Raw genomic sequence first — 24,127 nt, 5'->3', positions numbered from 1 at the left:
GTTACTGATGTTTGTTAGTCACTATTTTTATCTGATCGGGATCGTCTCGGTCTAAAATAAAATGCTAAAACTGGAAAATGGTAAGTGTGGGCAATGAAAAAGCTGTCCAGATGCTGAACTAACACAACAGAATGAAATGAAAGACAAATTGAATCAGGGAACTAAATGTGAAGAATGACCCTTGGAACCAAGGTAAAATAGATTCCAATGTATTTGATTAGGCCTATAAGTAGATGTGTTATCATTAGAAAAACTCAGAAAAGAACAAACCCGTTAAAATTGCATATCTGGAATTGTGTGAATGGAGCAGGTTGCTGCTGAACACGAGTGCAGCAGCACTGAGAACACTACAGTAATACAGCATCAGTGTGTTGAGCATGTGCTGTAAGCTGGGAGGAGCATGAGCCTGAGCAGGCCAGCTCCATTTTCATCTGCGCAGAGCTTTGGACAGAGGCTGGGTGGTCAGCAAGAAGGTAAGGCTCTTTCTGCTGACTTCTATGTAGACTAGCATGTTCCCTGGTGCGCTGTATGTAAAATACCTGATATGATTATTACTCTTTATAAATGTCATGTACCTTCCTGATGTCTGGCAACAAATCACTACTCATGGCTCGAGCAAATATTGATGGAAATATTACAGCATGAGCAGTGGAGACGTTATTTATTTAGAATCTACAGATCTATTACCAGATCATGTCTAATGGGATTTATTGTAGTTCCAACTAGCCTGCAATTACCTATTAGCCTTAAATTAATAACGGTTTCAGAGTTTGGATCACCTGTTGCTGTATAATTATGATTAATCATGCTTTCTTGTATAAGAGTGCTGAGATATGACCCTTAGACATTTTGAACAAAGCATGTCTAACAGTATTTATTGTAATTCAAACTAGCTTGCAAGTACTGGCCTACTTTTGTCTTCTATATTTCTATACGAGAGTATATCAGAAAATTCATATTTTGGTATTTAAAAGGGGATCACACCAATTCTTCTACATTTTTGTATTATTAAATGGTTAAGATGGAAGCAAAGCCATTCAGAATGGTCTGCTGTGAAACGTGGCATTCTAGAGAAACAACTCAGGCCAGAACTGTTCACAGTGGTGGTGATAGGAACCAGAAATCAAAGCATTTAATGCCTCTAAAAGCTCCTTCAAAGAAAGCTAGTAAATGCAGTGCCTGATGCCTGAGGCATTGTTTTGCGATCCTTTTGAGATAAGATTTTGACCTTTTTTAACGTCCATTCATGGCAGAGAGGCTCATACAGGGTGATTTAATGGAAAATAGTCCACAAAGAAAACTGGTTCCAATCACCGTCATTATAAAGAGTCGCTAAGTTCCACTAGAACCGACACAAATGCTCTGAATAGGCATACATTTTGGAAAATTTGGTGTAATTCCCCTTTAATATTCATTATGCCAGTACTCTTTTGCTAATTGCGTAAGAGCAGTAAAGGTTTTTGAGTTGGAGCACCTGTTGCTGCTTGATTATGATATGAACCATAAAAAAACCTTAATGCAGCTCTGACAAATATTCAAACAGCCATGTTCTGTTGTTGTAACTCTGGAGCCTGTTGCTCCCTCCACAAACCCCACAGCCTGTAATAACTCAGCAGCAGTTATTCACAGAACAAGAAATTACAGCCACCACCCTCTTCCTAACCCTCAGCCAACCAACAGGGTGGTTCAAAGAGCTTTGTACAGGAGCTGGCCTTCAAAGGACAGCATCTAAAGATACTCTAAATCATAATTAATAGACCCACACAACACATACTAAGCTGGTGGTCCTCAGTACCAGTCCTGTGGACCCCAGGCTCCACACAGTTCTGAGTTTTCCTTGTGTTAATACACTGTTATCAAGCTCTTTATGAACTGTTTGAGCAGAGGGAAGAAAAAATGTGTGAATGTAGTTACAGGACTGGGGCTGCACTAATCTGGTTGTCAAGTTTGCAGAAGTTCATTCATGGCTGTAGATTAAGGCCTCTAAAATCATCAGAAAGAGAATTAATCACACATATAGAATTTAATAAGCAAGTAAATTTAGCAGCCTATGTTTTCTGCAAGTTCCGCTGGAGCAAAGATGTGTCAAGGGGGGCTCTGAGAACTGGGTTGGGAACCACTGGCCTGGACTAAAGCCCTAGCCTTTTTATCATGGATGTACCTTTTAATGTATTATCTGCTGAAGTCAACTTTGTCAAAGATAAGCACTCTTTGAGGACTGACTTGCATGTCTTTTTTGATGAAAGCAAACTACCGCTACTGGTAGTGGATGCAATATCATCTCTTGGGGGTCTGTTGTGCAGGGCCCTATGGCAACCAGGCCACCTAACGCCTCAGGTGGATTTCTTCTAAGGTTAAAATTTCAACGTCAGGTGCAGACTGAATACTTTCGTGCTGGTCTGGACGACTAATTCAACTTTTTAGTGTTTGACAGTCTCTCGTTGCAGATTTAACGTTCCAGGAAACCAACTGCGCTGCTTATAAATTGAATAAGTCCATTAGTCTCCAAATGTTTGTCTTAAATCTCTCTCTTTGTCTTTTCGTTCACTGCTAGCCAGGCGAGAGTGCGTTGCTATGTGACCTGCAGTCTGCACACCAGTTGTCAGTCATTGAGAACCAGGGCTTTCACACTATGTTGCACACGTCCCGTCTCAAAGATATTTTACTGACACAGTGACCCCCGCTGTCTATAACAAGACCAAAACTGAAGTTATAAAATCACTAAAGGAAACTCGTAATTAGCACGATCAGTTATTAAAGAGATAAAAGCTATCGAGAGCAGTCCATGCAACCTAGATAAATGTATGTCTGAGGATTATAACAAAACAAATTTGGTGAAAATCGGTTCAGTAATAAAGAAGTTGTTGCCGATTTAATCCTGAGACTCATCATCTCTCAATACAAGTGAGTTTGTTCACAAGCAGATCTTGACCGCTCCAATATGGTGGACTCACAGATGTATTGCCTCAGATAGAGAACAACAGGTATCTAGATATATATATCTATGACCTTGAGTCAATCTCAACTAGTCATAGTCTTGGTGTTTGACTGCAGCCCTACAGTCAAGAATAAATGAATAAATGTCTAAATGTCTTTAGTAAAGAAAATGGTTCCATATAAAACCATGAACCTTCAAAGAACCCTTTGCATGATTAAAAGGTTTTTTGCATCAAGAAAATGTTCCTCAGATTGATGGAGAAATTACTGTAGATGGTTGTATATAAAAACTTTTTGAAAATGGTTCTATTGTAACAAGCTTGACATCGTAACAGTAGAAGAGCCTTTTTTTGGTGCTACAAATGATGTAGAAAAATAAAAAACATAAAAATTGAGATCCTTTTTTGTTTTGGACCGCGATGATATCTGGATTGCATGTTTTAGTGAAGTGGGTTTACGGCGTTCCTGGGCTGCTCATGTTTCCAAGGACAAAGTCCATAAACAGTGCCCTAGCACCTTAAACTGCAGGCCTAATATGCAATTATTAAGCTTAAGGCTTACATTAACTAATATGAATAGTACAACAACTGCAATGACACTAATATCTAAGTTCTATAGTTATGAGAGCAAGAAACTGAAATGCAGGCTTCTATACAGGCCTTCTCAGTTTAAGGGGTTAAACATGTGAGCTAGATGTCTAAATGCTTCCCTTGAATAACTTGGCTGAGTCGTTTGGTGTGGCTTTTTTATGTTCTCGCTTGATGTTGTATTTAAGGAGGAAAGAAATGACCATGCAGCCTATAGTACTGTGTGATTAGCAGCGTGTGTTAATGTGTAGGTCGCTGGCCGCACTCTGAGAGTTAAACACAGGCCTGTGCTGAAGGCAGTGGGGCGGCTGTGCTGGAAATAGCAGGCGGGCAGGCAGGGCAGAGCGAGCGGAGCCAGCCAACCCATCCATTACTCTGTCTGCAGCATGTGGAAGACATTTTCCCCTGCCAGCTTTCCACCACACGCATCTCCATCACAGCAGAGCAGAGCAGAGCAGAGGGCGGAGGCTGGGAAAGAGTGCTGCTCTGAGTCTGGAGGCATGAGGACAGCAGTGTAAGGACCGGCGTGAGGAAGGGTAGAGTCACACAGGGACGTACACTGCTGCTGCTGTTTCTGCAGGAGCCGCTGGCTGACTACAGTGAGATTTGGCATGAAGAGGTTTACAACTGAATGGTACAGTAATTGCCACCGTCTTTATGGTCACTTCCTCCGTCTTTATGGCTGAATGCTGTTTGCAGCGTAGGCAGGGATAGATCTTGTGTTAGGGCCACTTTCCTGGATGTGGGCTAAGCCTAGTCTTAATTGACCACACTTAAAAAAGATGATTCTTCAAAGGTTATTTAGTAAAGGCTGTTTAGAACCAAGAGCTCTATGGAACCATTTGCATGCTAAATGGTTCTTTGTACACTCTTATAAAAGACGGTTCTTCAAGGGTTGCTTAGTGCGGAAAATGAACATTTAAAGAACCTTTTGCATAATTAAAGGGTTTTTTGCATTGTAAAAGTTTCCTCAGATTGATGGAGAATGTGCTGTAGATGGTTCTATATAGAACCTTTTTGAAGGGTTTTATACAGCACGACAAAAGGGTTCTTCTATTCTTACAAGCTTGACATTGTAGCAATAGAAGAACACTTTTGGGTAATACGTAGAACCCCTTTTCAAAAAGGTTCTATACAGAACCATCTACAGCATATTCTAAAGAACACTTTCACGGTGCAAAGAACCTTTTTAGTATGCAAAGGGTTCTTTGAGTGTTCATGATTCCATATTGAACCCTTTTCAAGGGTTCTTTTAGTAAAGAACCCTTGAAACCCCTCATTATTAAAAGTGTATGGTGAAATGGTTCTTTGGACGGACAGAGAATGGTTCTTTTGGTGCTATATAGAGCCATTTTCAAAAAAGTTCTATATAGAACCATATTCAACATATTCTCCATCAATCTAAAGAACCATTTCATCAATCAAAGAACCATTTAGTATGCAAATGGTTCTATATAGAACTCATGGTTCTAAATAGAACCATTGTCTTTACCAAAGAACCATTGAATAACCATCTTTTTAAGTGTGTAGAACTAAATTGGAACCATTGGATTTGTTTAGTTCAATGTTACGCTTAATCTAAGTAATAGTAATGTTACATGAGCATTGGTGTTCTGCTATTATCTTGCTGGAACAATACACATATGTATGAGGCCTATATGTACAGTGTTCATGTGCAGGCTTTTGCAGTGTCAGAACATACAGCATATTAGGGGTGGGGGAAAAATCAATTCTTAGATGCATCGCGATGCGGACGTGAACGATTCTGAATTGATTCACAAATGTCAAAAATCGATTTTCTAAATATTTAATTTACAATGTAATGTTGATGGAACGCAAAAGGCGGCACTTGGAAGTGCGAAAGTGCAGCGCCCGGACAGTCTGTGACGGCACATAACAAAAACACAACTGGATGAGCGAGAAATCCGACCTGCACCCTCTGTTTTAAAAGCTAGGTTAGGAGTCACAACCCAAATGATAAGAAGAGCCATTTTGTCCTTTCAACAAAAATCAAACCACCAGTATGTCTCAGTATGTGCTAATGTCCTAGTATAGGTTAAAAAATATAAATGAAAACACAGATTTACTTTGCTCTGCTTTAAGCTTTAGCTATAGCCGCTTTCCTCCCATTTCCGGCAGGACATTTTCCTTAAAAGTAGAACCGTTTCTTGAAAAATGTCTTTCAACATTCGACTGTTTTATGAGGCTGAAGTCGCTTCTCATTTGCCAGTTTCCTTGTTCGAATTCTCTCGTTCCACCTTAAATTCTGCCTGAGGCACTGAACGTAAATGCAGTACCATTTAAAGTGGAACGGGAAAACTCGAAAGAGGAGCTGACTTCATCTTCACAACTTTTTAGTGTTTGACAGTCTCTCGTTGCAGATTTAACGTTCCAGGAAATCAACTGCAGTGCTTATAAATGCGAATAAGTCCATTAGTCTCCAAATGTTTGTCTTAAATCTCTCTCTTTGCCTTTTTGTTCACTGCTAGCCAGGCGAGAGTGCGTTGCTATGTGGCCTGCAGTCTGCACGCCAGTTGTCAGTCATTGAGAACCAGGGCTTTCACGCTATGTTGCACACGTCCCGCCTCGAAGATATTTTACTGACACAGTGACCCCCGCTCTCTACAACGAGACCAAAACTGAAATTATGAAATCACTAAAGGAAACGTAGGATGACTGTAACGTGTGTTGTGTGGACATCTATTGCCACTGGATCTTATTTCACCATAACAGCACATTTTATCACAGATGAGTGGCAGCAGCGTCTCATGTCCTCCAAACAAGAGCAGTGAATGAGAGCCTTCCAGTTCACTTACCACATCACTTCCATTTATTTTATTAATTATTAATCATTATGGATCATTACAAATACTTTGCTTTAAAAGTACCAAGTCCTCACATAGAGAGAAAAAAGAAATCCCGTATAGAAAAAAAGATGCATCAATAATCATTTTATAATCGCATCGCAGCCCTCTGAATCATAATCAAATCGAATCGTGAGGTACCTAGAGATTCCCACCCCTACAGCACATATAAATATTTACACGTATTTTTGTGCACACACATCTACTGTAAATTAGATTTCTACATTTTTCTAATAGTCACAGTCTGGTCCAAAAGTCTAAGACCTCATTGAAAATTGAAGATTTCTGCATTTAACCATGCAACTAAACAACACTAAAGTTTAGTGTTTTGAAAAAAGAAAACAAAGAAAAGTTGAAGTGCAATGAAGAAGAAATTATCTGTCTATCTATCCATCTATCTATCTATCTATCTATCTATCTATCTATCTATCTATCTATCTGTTTGTCTATCTGTCTGTCTGTCTGTTTGTCTGTCTGTCTGTTTGTCTGTCTGTCTGTCTGTCTATGAAGCTGGCTGTTAGTGTTTTAGGAACACTAAGCATCTGTGAGCTAAATCGTGAATAAAGCTGCAACATTTAGAATGATTAGTATCTGAACTGCGTGAGGATGTTTGTATAGTTCTGCACTGCAATCAGAGCTACATTTCAGCCTGGCTTCAGTAGAATTTAGTCCTGAAATGCTTTGTGCTTCCTCTTTGTGTCCTTCAGTTTGGCTCTGATTACCTTGTATTGTGTGTCTGTGTAATGTTGTTGCTGAGATGCATCTCGGAGAGGAGAGAGCAGTGATAGTCTGTTAATGGGGCTTTTAAGCACAGCTGAATGGAAAAAAGACTGTTCCTGACACTCTCTCACATTCTCCGCTGAGGAGAAGTCTCTTTAATTAGATCACACATGGAAAACTGAACAGAGAGCGGTTGAGGACGTGTTTAAAAAAAAAAATAAAAATGTCCAATATTATTCAGCTGTCAGGGAAATTTTAGCCTTTTTTGATTTTCTGTTGCATTAACTAAATAACAATGGAACATAAATGGTTTGCACTTTAGGTGAAGTTCATTATTCTGCTGACTGAGCACAGATACAGTGAGAGTGTCTGGTGGAAGTTAAAACTATTCTATTAGTACTGCACTACTCCTGTTGAGTCTTTAAATCCAGACATGTGTGTCGGATCAACAGTGCATGTACAGCAACTTATAATGTGTTTGTTGTGGAAACGTTACGTTAAAAACATTGAATAGTTAGTGAAATCCTCCATACTGGCTGATACCAATACCAAACCAAAATGTCTCTTTTTTTAAACTACTGAAGTTTAAAAGTAGCCTTTCTGTATTGAAGCACTTCATGTAAGATGAGCCTGTGAAAGTAGGCTATCATGATCAAACTTCTCAAACACTCTACTTCCCCACAGGAGGAAATACACAGCTAGCAATGTGCTGCTTCAGCCTGGATTTGTTACATGTTTGGATTAAATTCATCCCTTTTTTATGCATAATATCCAAGCCAGGGGGCATGATTTTGAGTAAAGGTGGGGGAGCTTTTTTTTTTTGTAAATGTATTAACTGTATAATAATAATGTACATCAGTGAGTTTAATGATGTGGGGGTGTAATAAGACCACTGCTATAGTTATTGTTTCTACCATTGTGGAAGTGTCTCGCTGTAAATAAGACATTATTATAACATGATCAGTCATAATCTCAAGTAAAGAACACATTATTTCAACATAATCAAACCTTGAAAAAATAAGACATTATTCTGATATCTCAGTCAAAATCTCAAGAAAATAAGACAATAATCCAACATAATCAATCAACATCTCAAGAAAGTAAGACATTATTCCAACTTAATCTGTCAACTTCTCATGAAAACGACATTATTCCAACATAAATTCTCATTAAGTTGAGAAAATAAAATATGGGTTTAACATAATCAGTAGAAATCTAAAAAAAATGAGCCAATATTTTGGCATAATCAATCAATCAACATCTCAAGAAAACAAGACATGATTCAGACAGTTAAAACCTTGAGAAAATAAGACATAATTCTGACTACTCTGTCAAAAGGCTGATAAAATCACAAGAAAAATGAAAATTTACAAATAATCTTGTAAACTTGCTCACACAGTTACTTCCAGTAAAAGTCAAGTTTTCATTCAAATAAGAACATTCGCTCTCCTCTGTGGAGGTGCACATGTTCCTCTTGCTCCACTACTCAGGTGCGTATGAGTCAAGCATTTTCTTCTGATATCAGTACCTGGTTTCAGATCAGTGCCATCTTTATTTCATGTAATATACTTCACTCACTTGGAAATGACTTTTGAATCAAGTACATTACTCTTTCAGTGCTGTACTGGCTATGGAGGGGTTTCCACTGTGCTGATAAGACTATGGATACACAGCCTCCCTTCCAGGTCACACGCAACAGAGTCTGAAGCTGATTTTGTAATAGGTTGTGTAAATTTGATATGAGGAGGTGAGATAGTGGAATTGTTTGACAGTAGGAGGATGTTGAAACTGCCTCGGTTAAGCAAAGGTCATCAGGAGTGCAGCTGACCTGCCTATCATAAGGCTGGAGCTGTATGGCTCTAACGCTACATCGGTGCTTGTGTTGCAGAGAGATAAGGCACCTTATGTACTTCAGGTTATCTCCAGTCGCTGCTTTCAGAAAGGACAGGACTTATTGAACACATTTTACCTTTCAGGAGTTGCAAAATGAAACTTCGTTGTACTTTTACAGTGACAATAAACAGTATTCCTTTGGTTTATTCATGCTCTGCCTACAAATGCCTTCTTTTGTGAGTGTTCTTTCACTGATGTGAGGTTGAAAAAACTCTACATTTAGAGCACATTATTCATTTCACATGATGTTTTTTACTGTGTAGGTTCCAGTAGCTACAACAACATAGTTTAGCTCAGTAACAGAGTGTCTGAAACTGAAAACCTAACATTATGTAGCGAAATTATGTAGAAACTCTAGCCTAAATTTGTTTCGTTGATTGGGATTTTTACCAACATTCTCTACAGCTTGTCCAAATTCACAACAGTTGCTTTGAAAGAAAACATTTGAATTTGTCAATTCCATTCCAGGAATGAACATGTAAGGGGCCTTCAAGCACCTGGGCTAAAAACCTTGCTTTCATGTACAAAGTAAGTACTGTCTTAGTAATGAATGTTGGCGCTGTAAAAATAGCTGTAAATTTACAGTATTTCTTTTAAAATACTGGTTTGTTATTTTACAGGATCATACTGTAAAAGATTGGCCATTTAGAGCAGTGTATTGGTTTACAGTTACATACCAGATAATGCAATTTGCAATGCAGTAGAGCTCCCAGTAAAGTACTATAAATTTACAGTTAAATACTGTAAAATATTTACCGTGAATACACAGTACCTTACTGGCAACTCTGCTGCCAGTAAATTACTGTACATTTTATGACAACTTTTTTACAGTGGTTGAGAATTCACAATGCATCTTTGAAAATATTTAGCTGCTGATAGAAAAGTGCACAAAAATTGAAAGCAAACTGATTGTGGGTAGAGTACAGCCCCATTCTTATTCATATATAGTTCATATAATTACTTTCAAACGGCCCAGAGGTTTGTGAAGTGCCTCTGTCTGAAAGCTTATGTTGGCTTTGTTGTTGGTTCCAGTGAGCTGAGCCCTGCATTTAGACTGTATTCTTGGATAGAGGAGAGCTGCTCTAATTTGAGAGCCTTTTCTGTTCTGTTAGACTTTGCAGGCTTTGTAGTTCCTTCTTAGGTTCTCAATGCTAATTATGTTTACATTTGGATGTGTTCATTTCGCAGACACTTTGCTAGCTCAACAACTCTGAGAACTCCGGCTAGAATTTTGAGCTAGAAGGCTTGGCCTCCCCCAACAGAGAGATAGGACAGGTTTACGGAAAGTAGGGATGAAAATTTATGGGGCGTTAAGGTGGAAGGAGGAGGAGTTAGGCAGTATTTATTTATTTTTTTTTCATTTTTATCCAGAACATCTTACAAGACATACAACTTTCTTTACAGCAACATTGGTCAATGGGTGATTTTTGGCCTTTTGCTTAACTCAAAGCTCACACTGCATGGGTTAAATGAACACTAGCACATTTCTAGTACTTAGTAAAAAATAGTTGTTTTAAATGAAAAGGTTCAGGGTGACTTAAAATTTTGAGTTAATCAAATTTCAAATAGTAATCTGTTTTATGTCCTATAGACTTGTTATTTGTAGTTCAAATAGCTCAACTTTATAAGTTATAATGATTTTTGAATAATGAAGTGCAGGTGCACTTACCTGTTTCACGATATTTACATAAAAACTGCAACACAGATTAGCCAGAATAAAAATATTAGTAATTTGCTGATTTGTAGCATTTCTGTGTACTCTACTGTAAATTAAATATGTAATGACAAGAAATATGAAAAGTTAATTAGTAGCTTTATTATTATTATAATTATATCAAACCAACACCTATTTCACATAACATGCACCTCAGTTTTTCTCTCTGGAATCGCCACCATAAATGTGAAATCATCCTTAATTGCTTTGAAGTAAAACATGGCCAAACAAATTATTTTAATATTACAGATTTGCAAAATATATAGACTTACCCCGCATGCATAGCGTATCCCTACATTAAAATAGGTCAGTTCAGTGTAAATGCTTTGAATTGTATATCCAAATAGAAACTTTATTAAAGTTCATTCAGGTTGTTTAAACCATGCAAAAACTTGCAAATACTTTGAACTGTGGTGGTGTTATTGTGGAGGAAAATATGAGAGCAGACAGGGAAAAGGCTCAGAACGTCGCCCGAGGCATAAATCGCTCAATATGAGAGTCAGATTCCCCCTGGGTCCAAATTCAGCATGCCGCTCAAATAAAAGAGTGCAGTGCACATCTGGCAAACCCCCAGAAACAGCAGAATGAACTTTCAAGAGAAGGAAAGCGGTCGACAACAGCTCATATAAACAACCTTCACTCTTTTGTTCTTGTGTTAGAAGTTGCTCAAAGCCGTAAACACAGTGAACGCCCTTCATTCACTGAGAGCCAGTTTTCAGAGAGAGCTGTATGCAAAGGTTTGGGCAGCTCCGGTCAAACTACATATAAGTGAATACATCTTCTACAGAAAACACAATTCTGCACATTTTAAACACAATTTGTTTATTCACTGAATTTAACATATTCGAACTATATATATATATATATATATATATATATATATATATATATATATATACGTATATGGCCTGTGCAAAAGTATATGTTATGTTTACTTCTCATATTTCTATTTTTTGCTAAACTATTTTTTGGTTGAACTTTCCAACTTTTATGACTGCATACAACTATATCTAACACCTGCACAGTTACTGTTTATTTGCTGAATTTAACATATATAAAACATACAACCCCAAATCCAAAAAATTATTCAGTGTGTGGATCAGTGTGTGAAATGCAAATAAAGAGAGAAAACAGTGATTATATTTGACCTGTATTGACTTGAAAACAGTACAAAAACACAATATTTGGTGTTGTACCCTTTGATCCTCATTGTATTATGTAAATATAGGCTCATTATACATTTGCTGCCTGCGACATGTTTCAAAAAAGTTGGGACAGGAGCATGTTTATCACTGTGTTACATCACTTTTCCTTTTGAAAAGTGACAGCACTTAATAATCGTTTGGGGACTGAAGACACAAATTGTTCCAGTTTTGAAAGTGAATTTTTTAGCCATTCTTCTGTTATACAAATCTGTATACAAGTTGTACTTTGAGGTTAATAAGACACATTTTCAATGGGAGACAGTTCTGGACCACAGACAGGTCAGTCTAGCACCCGCACGTTCTGAATTCTCAATCATGCTGTTGTGACAGGCAGAATGTGGCTTGTTTTTGTTATGTTGAAATAAGCACAGATGTGCCTGAAAAAGATGTTGTTTGGAAGGCAGCATATGTTGCTCCAAAATGTGTACAGCTGATGTGCAAGGTACCCAATAACCCCCCCACACACCATGACAGATGCTGGATTTTAAACTTTACACCGGTAACTTTTTAAATGGTCCTTTACTTATTTGTTATTTCTATAAAAGATCTCTAAGGTTGACTTGTCAGACCACAGTACATGGAGTACATCAGTTCATTTCAAATGAGTTTGAGCCCAGAGAAGTCGGCAGCGTTTATGGACGTTGTTGACATATAACTTCCACTGTGGCAGTCTTATCTCACATTTGTTAATGCAGCAATAAACATTGTTTAATGACAGCAGTTTTTCAAGGTATTCCCGGGTCCACACAGTGATCTCCATCACAGAAACATGCTGGTTTTTAATGCAGTGCCGTCTGAGAGGTCACTTTTTGGAATGTGTTGCAGGCATCGATTTCAGAATGAGCGAATATTTGATGAGTTGATAAGATGAAACACTACATAATTTGTCTTTATACTGTTTTTGTTCAAATACAGGTCAAAGTATATTATAAATCACAGCTTTCTTGTTTTTATTTGCATTTTACCTACTGTCCCTTTTTACCTACTGTTCCACTTTTTTGGAATTGGTTTTGCAAAATGTGGCCTGTGCAAACTTATGGCACATTATATAGTTTATGTCTTTTTTTCTAATATATTAAACGCATCAAATAATTAGAAATTGCGCACTAAAATTAGCATAGTTGAAATAGTTCAGTTTTTTCCATGGGCCTTTACATTTAACTCATAGTTAAAAATATACAGTTACAGCTTTATATTCAAATACTCTAGCAAAACAGCAGCTTTAGACTGCTAAAGGTTAAAGAAATCAAACTGAAAGCCAAATACAGTAACATTAGGATTGGATTACAGATGTCTAAATATCCACTTCTGTTTTATGCCCTCTGAGGACGAGCATTTCATGTCAAGTATTGTAATACAGTTTCATCTGAATGTGAGCGCATTGTTTATTTGTGGTTATAAAGAGCCTGTATTGATTATTAATGCGTTCTAAAATTGATTGACCTCTTTTAACGGAATATGCTATCTGATTTCCTTCATGTTTCTTTCATTAGAGACTGCAGCTGCAGCACCACACCTGAAACCTAGAAGGCCGAAGCCATTCATTCATCAACAGTGGTGCAGACCCATAAGGCAGATCAAGGCCTGTGTGCATGTGCAGCGCTGTAGTGATTAGTGGGTAGCGCGTGGGCACTAATGGCATCTGCGGATCACCAGTGCGAACGACACCCTACAGATGCCCACAAACATGACGGCAGCCGCCCTGCGGGTCCAGTCTGTCCTGTCCACAGTCCTGTGGCTGAGGAGGCCAAGAGGACCCGAAAGGCTCTCGGCCGACACCGAGACTACGTCAAGATCTCGGTGCCGGAGGGCAGGGCCCACAGGCTGCCCATGGAGTGGTGGAAGACACTCATCACCTTCGTGTATGCTGCCTTCAACCTGGTGCTGACCACAGTGATGATAACAGTGGTGCATGAAAGAGTTCCAGCCAAAGAGAGCAGCCCACCGCTCCCCGACAAGTTCTTCGACTACATCGACCGCGTGAAGTGGGCGTTCACAGTGACCGAGGTCAACGGCATGGTGCTGGTGGGGATTTGGTCCCTGCAGTGGCTCTTCCACAAATACAGGTAAGTATCTGGCCTCCCTTTTATTAAGAAGACCAATAAATGTCAGTAAACAAAAATCAGTAATCATAACTTTGTAATGTTGCATAAATGAATATTTCTTCCTCTCGGAATTATAAAGTTCTATCTGTGTTCTGGGCAATTTTGAAAAACTGAGTTTCAAAAATTTTGCTTTCCAAATAGCAAAACTGATATGTGGAACACGTCTGTGTCATACATGAAAGTGACCGACACCCTGAATGTATTCTGAATGTACAATATCAAAATCCTGTCAGATTTGTAAATAAGTTTCTTTGGAACAGGTCAAATGCAGATAGAACCTGCTAATCCTAAGAACTCACTTTCTGTTTGGAATTATAAGGTTCTATCTGACAAAACATTAAAGGAGCAACGAAGGAACACAAACAGTTTGCTTGTAATTTATTTTAAAACATAAAACTAGTGCTGTAACAGTGTCTACATTATCAGAACGTTAAATCTAAAGCATTCTATGACATTTTCATGACGCTTTTTTTTATTTGGTAACACTTTACTGTAGGGTACAGTTTATAAGGCTACATGACATCTACGTAAGCTTGTCATGACAACTGATATAATCCTACATAAATGTTTATAAATGCTCATTGTAATAGGCGTCATTTGCTATAAAGGTTATATTTGCCAATTTTAATCAAAGTTAGCTAAAGTAGCTTTTATGACAGATAACGCCTATTGGAATAAGCATTAATAAACATTTATGTAGGTCTATGTCAGTTGTCACAACAAGCTTATGTGGATGTCATTTAGCCTTATGAACTGTACCCTACAGTACAGTGTTACCAATTAAGTATAAAGGTCAGTGCTAAATATTTTGTCCAGTGCTGAGGTCAGGTTTATGTAGGAACCATTAGTTTAAGTGTACTTTAGGTTTCATAGCAACCAGCTACTGTAATGAACTGTCCCAGCAAGTCAGTGTAGCCAGTCTGTCTAAAGGCAATATAAGGTTTAGTTTTATATCAGAAATGTGACTCTAATGAGCCAAAGGGAGAAAGAAGAAAACGAAAAGATGGATGAATTAATGTAATTGATGTTTGTGTGATTAAGATCCCATTAATTCACATGTTTACTATATTATTATCTTTAAGGCTTAACATTTACAAAATGTAAGACAATTAGACTTTTTAAAGAACTGTAAGAAGACAAGCAGAGTTACAGCAAAACATTTTCATGTCTCATAAAGTTCTATAAACTTTACCCACAGTCACTGAGGAGTGTGGCAACATGACAGAGAAGCAGAACCCGATTGGTCCTTTCGTGTGTACTTGAAATGCTGATTGGCTCACAGATAGAACCTTATAGAACTAAGTTAGAGTTTCACTTTGGAGACAGAATCATTTTGTTTTCTAGATAAAAGTCCAAAAATGCAGATCACTTTAAAAACACCTCACATAATGTTAAGAAGTTGTCACAGAATAAGAAAATATGAATAACTCAATTTTGACAAAAATGTCAGACAGAACCTTATAATTCCAAGGGGACGAAATGTTGTAGCATACAGGCAAATATATGTGGCTGCAGGTTTCATTCCAACCAAGCAGAATCACATGCCATATGCAGTTGTATAAAAGTTTGAAAACCCCCAGTCAAATGTTTTTTTGATCTTCCATGTGAAAATAAGTTAACAGATCCTCTACAGGGAAGAAAATATGGCATTTTTATGCACATTTTAGCATAAATTTCTACTTTATTTCTACTTTGTTTAATATAGTGGAAAAAAATCTAACATAAAATGTAAAATGCACTGTAACTTTTGCATAAGTTTTATTTTTTTCCCCAATATGTTAAATTGAGCAAATAAACAGTAATTGTGCTTTAATATAGGCAGAAGTGTGTTCTCTGTAGAGAATGTGCCAACTTATTATTCACTTTTTATTCAAAAAATCAAAAAACATGTCATTTGACCCATATTTTGCACACAATTGCAGCTAATCAATAGTTTGAAGACTGACCAACTGATGAAACAGGTGGAATCAAGTGTGCTTCTGTTTGATTGGAATAAAAGCCTTCTGCCACACTGGCCCTTCATGGATAAGATTGGTGCCCCCTGCTGTAGCAAAATGTGTTATAGAAATAGTGTTGATTATATGGTCAAATTACTTATCAATTACTTTTTTAACCCCCCTAAGCTTCCTAAGTTTTGTCTTAAATTTGTTCATGAGAAAGGTCTGAAGAAAAAGTCTGTATCAGATTCATGACGTGTTCTTAAGCCTCAGAATTGTTTGCCCCCTTGTTGTCTTGCGTGTGTAGATTCTGTTCTTACCTAGGAACAAAGAAAGCAGCAGTGAATGTCAGAATCTTCTTGAAAACTGTATAAGTGGGTTTTAAAAAGAAATTTCTTCCTAAGAATGGTTGGTGAATGAGGCCCAGTGTTATAGCCAGTCAAGGCAGGTTAATCTTAAGCAATATGACAGCACAAGTCATCCTATATAGACAAATTCTGTCAGTTCTGTTGTATTCAGAACATTTTGTGTTACAGTCAATTTTTGTGGTAATACAGCAGTGGCTACAAATAAAGTCCTGATAAAATAATACTTTGCTGATAAAATTACAGATTCTTTTCATCATTTTGAACCACTTTTATGCCCATTTCTTTGCTCTCATTCATACTGTCATCCTGACCTCATCAGTGTGAATATGGATATACACTATATGTCCAAAAGTACCCTGACAGCCCTTCAATAAGTGAATTTAGCTACTTTAAGGCACGTTCACTGCAGACATTGCAACCTAGAAAAGCATTGCCAATAGAATGGAGCCACCAGGTTACTATACCCTTACATCAGCTAGAAGGGGATAAAGCTCCCCAGCATTGGGCTGTTCTGTGTTCAACAGTGAAAGCAGTTCTCTGGAGTAATGGAGCTCCATCCAGTACCTTTGGGATGAGCTGGGGCAGCATTTTTGATCCCGAACTAATCGTCCAACATCAGTACCTGACCTCACGAATGCTCTGGTGGCTGACGTTTCAACATCTAGTGTGAAGCCTTCTTAGAAGAGTCGAGGCTGTGTAAGTTGTTGATTAGATCTTCTGTGCTGCATTTCTAGGTCCATTCTGGGCAGGAGGTTCTTCTTCCTCATGGGCACGTTGTACCTGTATCGCTGCGTCACTATGTACATCACCACTCTGCCTGTGCCCAGCATGCACATGACCTGTGCCCCGAAGGTAAATACTGACCACTAAAGTGCTTTTCTCTATCCTTTCTGTCTACCTCACATCCAGCCTCCCTCAGGCCCCAATGCAGGCGTATCATGACCAAATCCAGCAGATTCTGCTGAAGACTGTAATATCCTTTCTGACTGCAGAAGAACAGTGCGGCTTAAGTAAATGTTAGGCCTGTCATGACTGCTCAGTTAGACTTAATTTTTTTACAATAATTGTTTGAAATATCGATCTATCCATCTTCTAAGCCGCTTATCCTGTCTGAAATATAGTTTCTCAAATGATTAGTTGAACATTTGCATGATGATAATGCATAGTTTAAGTCCTTAGAATCTATGCTACATACAATCTTAAAAAGATGGTTGTTTAGGGATCTTTTGTGAAGACTAAAGAACCCTTGAAGAATCTTTTTAAGAGTGTGGTGTTTGTAACGATGTATTTTAAAAGCGTTCTTGTTTATTTCCTATTACAGAATTATGCATCATTTGTTGTTGTTCAGGCCTTTCTTTTTAAAAACTGACCACTCTGTTTAACTAATTGTCAAAATAATCCATAGATTGCCTGATTACTAATATAATTGATCATGACAGCTTTAATGATTATCATACAAAGCTTCTGATCAGAGATCAGAGGAATTTATGGGATGATAATGAAAAGCTTTTATGTCATACAATCCAAAGCAAATGTTTGAAGCACTGCATCTCTTTTTCCCTCTCCCCTGGCCTCTTCTCTCTCTCTCTCTCTCTCTCTCTCTCTCTCTCTCTCTCTCTCTCTATCTCAGCTTTACGGCGACTCTCAGGCTAAGTTACAGCGTGTGCTGCAGCTGATCTCTGGAGCTGGACTGTCCATCACCGGCTCACACATCATGTGTGGGGATTTCCTGTACAGTGGCCATACAGTCATGCTGACACTCACATATCTCTTCATCAAGGAGTGTAAGTGTCTGCGGCTGTGAGTGTCGTCCTTAAACAAGCCCCGCCCCTCTTCCTCTAGACAAACTCAGACCTGTCAGAGAGAGGGGGAAACTTTATGTTTGTGGAGCTTTACATTTCTGTGGCAAAATGGAAATGTGATACAAAAGTCCAAACAGAGCAAATAGCAAGAAGAGCATCCAAGATCAAACTGTGCCATGGCTCACTGTCAATCTTCAACATACAGAATTAGTAAGAGGCAAATTTAAAGAGAATTTACACAATTTACAAAGAGAATTACATACTTCAGTTGTTGAGAGTTAAACAAAGTCATTTCAAGTGGTTTAATGTGAAATGGTTCACTGTAGAGATACTTATAGACACAGATGTCTTTATAATATTGGTGATAGGAACCAGGGGTCACAATGTCTTCACCACAAAAATAGTCCATTTATTTACTATGCAAAATGACCAGTTAACCTACATGTGTCTCCTGGGTTTTTTGTATGTAATGTTCACGATGGTAAAATAGTCATAAATCTGAAAAATATGTTTTCTTTTAATACTATTTTGTCCCATAACACCCTGCATGTACTCCTCCACCATGAATGGATTTCAAAATACATTTTAGCATTGGGCATGGTGAACTTAGGCTTGTATATGCCTGCTTCAGTCCTATTCTATTGAAAATGGTTTTCTTTGGAGATTATACAAACTGTATGTCTTCAGCTGAACCCGAGTACACCTTAAAGCTGAATTCACTAATTAGAAAGGGTATCTACACACTTTTGGACGTATGGTGTATATCTAGTAAGTTGTTTTTATGGTGCGCATGGTGGTTGCCTCCCGTTGCCTAGTGTCCACCCCTAAGCCTATTTTTACCAGAGTGACTTTGGTGCTGTAGTTGTAGTTCTTAGATCCACTCTGTACTCAGCATTTGGTAAGATCCTGCAGTAACCAGACCACCCCCTCTTTCTGCAGATTCTCCACGCTCCTTCTGGTGGTACCACCTGCTCTGCTGGCTCCTGGCTGCAGTCGGGGTAGTGTGTATCCTAGTGGCTCACGAGCACTACAGTGTGGACGTCGTGGTTGGCTATTTCATCACCTCACGCCTCTTCTACTGGTATCACACCATGGCCAATGTACAGGTAAGCCAACTGCAACCAAATGAGAGCAATATGAGAAGGTATCAGCCAATAGCGAACCATATCGGTAGGCCTTCAGTCTGGGCCGCAAATGTCAAAACTCGAGAAAAAAGGAAAACAACACCCCTACGATTATGTTCATTTCTGCCAGCTCTCTCATGGGATTCTAGAAATATGTTAGCGCTAAGCTAAAGATTTTTGGCTGTTCTCGGTTAAAACAGACATTTGTAGCTTGTAACAGACATTCTTTGTTTTATCTTAAGCTTGTAACAGATGTTTTAACATATTTTACTTACATAGATGTTTTACAGTCAGTCCTTCAGTAAAGAACGTGGACCTAGAGCTGTTTTTCATTGCTAACAACTCACTGAAATGCAGTGGTCAGGCTACAGCGAGCATCTGCACTCAGTGACATATCTAGAACTTCCAGAAGACGTAGAGTAGCCTTTTTCTCATGAGATTGGACCTACCTATTGTAAATCAGGGTCAGGGTTGAATTGTTGCCACTTCCTATTTATTATAGTATTATAGATTAGACATGTTAGGCCTTCAGTTCAGCTCCTGATGTTCTAGCCAGTAGGAGACGATTAATATCTGTATTAAACTGAAATATAAAAATAGAAACAATGCAAGCAGGTTTTTGAGGGCCCTGCAGGTTCCCCACTGGTATCAGTATTATAAAATGAATAATTTGGCAAATAATCAAATTTCTATATTTTTCCACTTACGCAAAATGCAGTTCATCATCCTAGACTTTAGTGTAGGTTAATGTAAGTAGAGAAGCTAAATGAGCGTACTCAGAAAATCAATACAGTGTCCAGTTATGAAAACGTGAGGACCACGTTTTCTGCACAAATGAGCCTCAACCATATGTTTGAACCTCCGTATGCTCATAAAGACATGTCAGTTGAGCTCTGGACCCACCAGAAGTTAGCATTTTATTTAAACATAATCAAATTTCTACACCACTTAAGCTGGAACTGAAAAATTATAGAAAAAGCCTAGCGGCTCCAGTTCTAAACCAAAGAAGCAAACATTTGCACACCAAACATATCTTGCCTGATCAACTGCATTTGGTGGAAGTGAACAATCATGTAAATTCGATTTTTTTCCCCTGAACTATTCCTGTAATACAACGACTGGTCCTGGTATACATAGATGTACCTTACTGTCAGAATCCTCAGCAGGTAATGGAAACACTCTGAACAGCCTGAATCAGATGATAGAAGCTGTGCTGGAACACAAATATGTATGGCTAATTGTCCATATTTGTTCTGATCTAAAAGTGCTTAAGTGCTCAAAAGCTACTGAGAAGACACACACACTCGCACACGCGCACACACACACACACACACACATACACACATGCTGTAGGCCCACGCTGTGTGGTTCAGGGAAAGTGATGAAAGACAGAGCATTAAAAATGGCACTGAGCCTCCTACTGAAAGTGTTTACATGGTTCGGGGTGGACTCTCATCCATTAGAGAGGGCTTATGAGATACGACTCCCTGATGGCCTCAGAGTGCGCCCTCAGTGCTGTACGCCGATACAAATCATTTAGAGAGAGGGGAAAAAACAGGACCAAATGATGAGAACAGATTGTGACTGATTCATGCAGAGAACAGTATAGGGTTGAGTTTCTCATCTACAGCTGGGGATTTATGCCCCCTGGTGGTCTTAAGTAAATATGATCTCTTCTTTTTAAAGTTGATGGCTTTGTTAAATTAAAATAGGACATGATGTAATTAGTGTCAGCTGTCTTAAAGGGTAAATTGTGTTGATACTTTTTTCTGTTTACATTAATAACAGTTTGTCCTGCAATGTCAGAAACCATGCAAACAAATCTATTTGATATTACATGATTATTTATTCACAGTAGTTTATAAAATGCTGATGTCCCTCAGCTGAACTATGCAATTATTTTTCTTTAGTAACATTGAGATTAAACATTAAAAGCACTCATTGTCCATTTTATTTACCATATAGGTCACTTTGTAGTTCCACTATTACAGACTGTAGTCTGTCTGTTTCTCCGCATACTTGGTTAGTCCCCTTTTACTCTTTTCTTCAATGGTCAGGGCCCCCACAGGACCACCACAGCACTGCAGTGACACTGATGTGTTGGTGGTGTGTTAAAAAATGTGGTAATAAGCAATTTAACTGGTTTTATTCAACTAAATACAGTTAGATCCATAAGTATTTGGACAGTTGTGGTCACAGTTTGAAATGAAGCCATCAAGATGAGACTGAACTGTAGACTTTCATCTTTAATTCAAGGGGTTTACCAAAAATATTGCATGACCAAGTCAGTCACCTGACCTCAACCCAACTGAGCATGCTTTTCACTTACTGAAGCTGAAACTGAAACTGAAAGCAGAAAGATCCCCAAACAAGCAGTAGCTGAAGGTGGCTGCAGTAAAGGCCTGGCAAAGCAGCTCAAGGGAGGAAACTCAGCATTCGGTGATGTCCATGGGTTCCAGACTTCAGGCAGTCATTGACTGCAAAGTATTTGCATCTAAGTATTAAAAATAATCCTTGTATTTATAATTATGTTAGTTTGTCCAATTTCTCCTGAGCCTGTGAAAATGGAGGGACTACGTAAAAAATGGCTGTAAGGGTGTGTAAGAGTAATGCAATGTGTTTGTTAAAGAAAAGAAAAAAAGAATGATCAACCCATTAGAAAATGAAACAATAGAGAGAATAACTCTTGACAACATAGATTTTCCTTAATATCGACAATTGTTAGTGTTTCTGAGGTGACTGTGATGTGTCTGACAATGTATTCCACTTGCATGAACACTAGTGTTGATGTTTTGGTGACATGAATTTACTTAGGCATGTTTCTGCAGTGTTTTTATAGCTGTAGGTGGGAAAGGGGTCCTGCTAGGTGTTATATTTCTGCAAAATGTTTCTTGTAAATTTTCTCTCAACTTTCTCAGTGTCTCGCAAGATTGTGTTACCATGGTGACAGTGAGCAGTCTACATGCCAATTTTCAGGGTCAAAAGTTGGCGAATTAGCAGTTACAGGCTACGTTAACTCCAACATTTAAGACCATTTATTCCTAAAACTGTGTTAGAATGACCAGCAGAGCTTTATTTTACTGCAAAGAAGGATCCTTCATTATTACCAAAAAATCTAATTCTGCTGTGAAGCTGCAACAGGGCAGTAGAAGCGCTGCATGCAGCTCCGGGGCCACGTGTTGCCGACCCCTGGTGTAGGAGAATCAAGGAAAATTCCACAGTCAAACATGTCTTGACGGATCATCTGTATTTGGAAGGTTAAAACTGTAAGCTTAATTTTCCTCCACAGCATCACTTTAATGCAGCATTGGTAGGAATAACCCTGTAACAATATTCTGCTCTTTGGCATAATATCAGTGAACGAGGGTACATTTTTATTTCATTTATCAGTTTGCTAGATTGCACAAATGTGTTGTGTTGTCTCTTTAAATTTCATTGGGTCACTCACAGCCGGTGCTTCTTTAAACAAAAACACAAGTGGACAGAGTTTATCTTGGCATCAGATGTATCTCCCCTGGCTCCCTAAAAGCTTTTATTTGCTGTCTCTTGGAAGCAGCTCCAGTTCAGTGGCCTAAATCCTCTGCTCTTCACAGGTTCTGCGGAACTCACCCAACTACCTCACCCACACCTGGTGGAACCCCATCTTTAACTTCCTCGAGCGCAATGTCCAGTCCCAAGTGCCTTGCTCTTTCTGCTGGCCTGTCACATGGCCCCCGGCCTGCCTGAAGAACCCCTGCAAGAAGTACTCCATGGTGAACAGCGTACGGGAGGAGTGACAGCATCACATATTTTACCAGAACTGTGCTTTTTTTTAATGCCATGACGATGACACTGTATTCATGGCTGCCTGAAATGTACATAGATCATACCAAAGAGGTTGTGAGATAATCACTGGCTCAGGTTTAAGCAGAATTAAAGAGAGGAAAATATGTTTAGTCTGTTTTTTAAATGGGTAAAAATATGCAAACTTTAATGTAACATGACCAGTTACTGTTTTTATAGATGAATATCCAAGAACTTATATGAATAGTATTCTTCAGTCAGTTCTGTTGAGCAAATAGTTTTCATGTTTTTCCCACATGTTGACCTGTTTAATTAGATGAATTAGATTAAATTGTTTTGGTTAGTTTGTTTCACATCTTCTTTTTGCTATTACAAATTTGAATCCAAAAGGGTTTTTTTTTGTACTGTCGCAAATGTGCCTTTCTAATGCATGCAGTGTTTCTTTCTTTTTATTATTTATCAATTTCTGTTCTTTTTTTTTAATACAAAAGTTAACATTAAATGTTTGACAAATCAGAGACTGCACTTTTTTTCAATTCACATAAGCAGGGTTTCCCAATCCTGCTCAGGACAGTGGGCCTCCAGGACTGGAATTGACGTGAAGTATCAACTCAGTCCTAATAGAACAGTCTAGACATGATCTAAGTGTTAACAAGAAAATTACTGATCATGTTCGTAATAACATATGACACATAGGATAAATACTAATGTACACATATGATACTCAGGATAAATTATTTAACAGACATAATACATAAAACACAACACCAATGCTTAGCTTATCATTTGCAAACATGTCCACTACTGAGTAGGTTGTTAGTTTGATCATCTCTCCATAGAGCTCAGTAACACTGAGATTAATAACTAATCATCACATTGATTTATCAGTCTATTCAGGCTTTAGTGCAGCTCAGTAACACTGAGATTTATAACTGATCATCACATTGATTTATCAATCTACTCAGGCTTTAGCAGAGCTCAGTAACACTGAGATTAATAACTAATCATCACATTGATTTATCAATCTACTCAGGCTTTAGCAGAGCTCAGTAACACTGAGAGTAATTATTGATCATCACACTGATTTA

General features: G+C 38.3%; 1 protein-coding gene across 4 annotated transcripts; it reads left to right on the top strand.

The window, feature by feature from the left end:
- The first annotated feature begins 399 nt into the window (after window positions 1-399).
- sgms2a (sphingomyelin synthase 2a) lies at window positions 400-23,589 on the top strand. Of its 4 annotated transcripts, XM_036574959.1 has the most exons (8): window positions 425-473; window positions 3,910-4,158; window positions 9,470-9,529; window positions 13,414-13,986; window positions 17,065-17,182; window positions 17,961-18,114; window positions 19,072-19,238; window positions 22,850-23,589. In XM_036574959.1, exons 4-8 carry the CDS (start codon window positions 13,556-13,558, stop codon window positions 23,030-23,032), a joined length of 1,053 nt encoding a protein of 350 aa, XP_036430852.1. In that variant the 5' UTR covers window positions 425-473; window positions 3,910-4,158; window positions 9,470-9,529; window positions 13,414-13,555; the 3' UTR covers window positions 23,033-23,589. The 4 variants fall into 4 exon arrangements, with proteins under 4 accessions (XP_036430854.1, XP_036430852.1, XP_036430850.1 ...); XM_036574957.1 differs by lacking the exon at window positions 9,470-9,529; XM_036574960.1 differs by lacking the exon at window positions 3,910-4,158 and having other exon boundaries at window positions 447-473.
- Window positions 23,590-24,127: the final 538 nt, after the last annotated feature.

Source organism: Colossoma macropomum, unplaced genomic scaffold, assembly GCF_904425465.1.
Source record: "Colossoma macropomum unplaced genomic scaffold, Colossoma_macropomum, whole genome shotgun sequence".
Lineage (NCBI taxonomy): Eukaryota > Metazoa > Chordata > Actinopteri > Characiformes > Serrasalmidae > Colossoma > Colossoma macropomum.
Note: the sequence above shows the minus strand (reverse complement) of the source record. Positions and strands in the feature narration are given on the sequence as shown.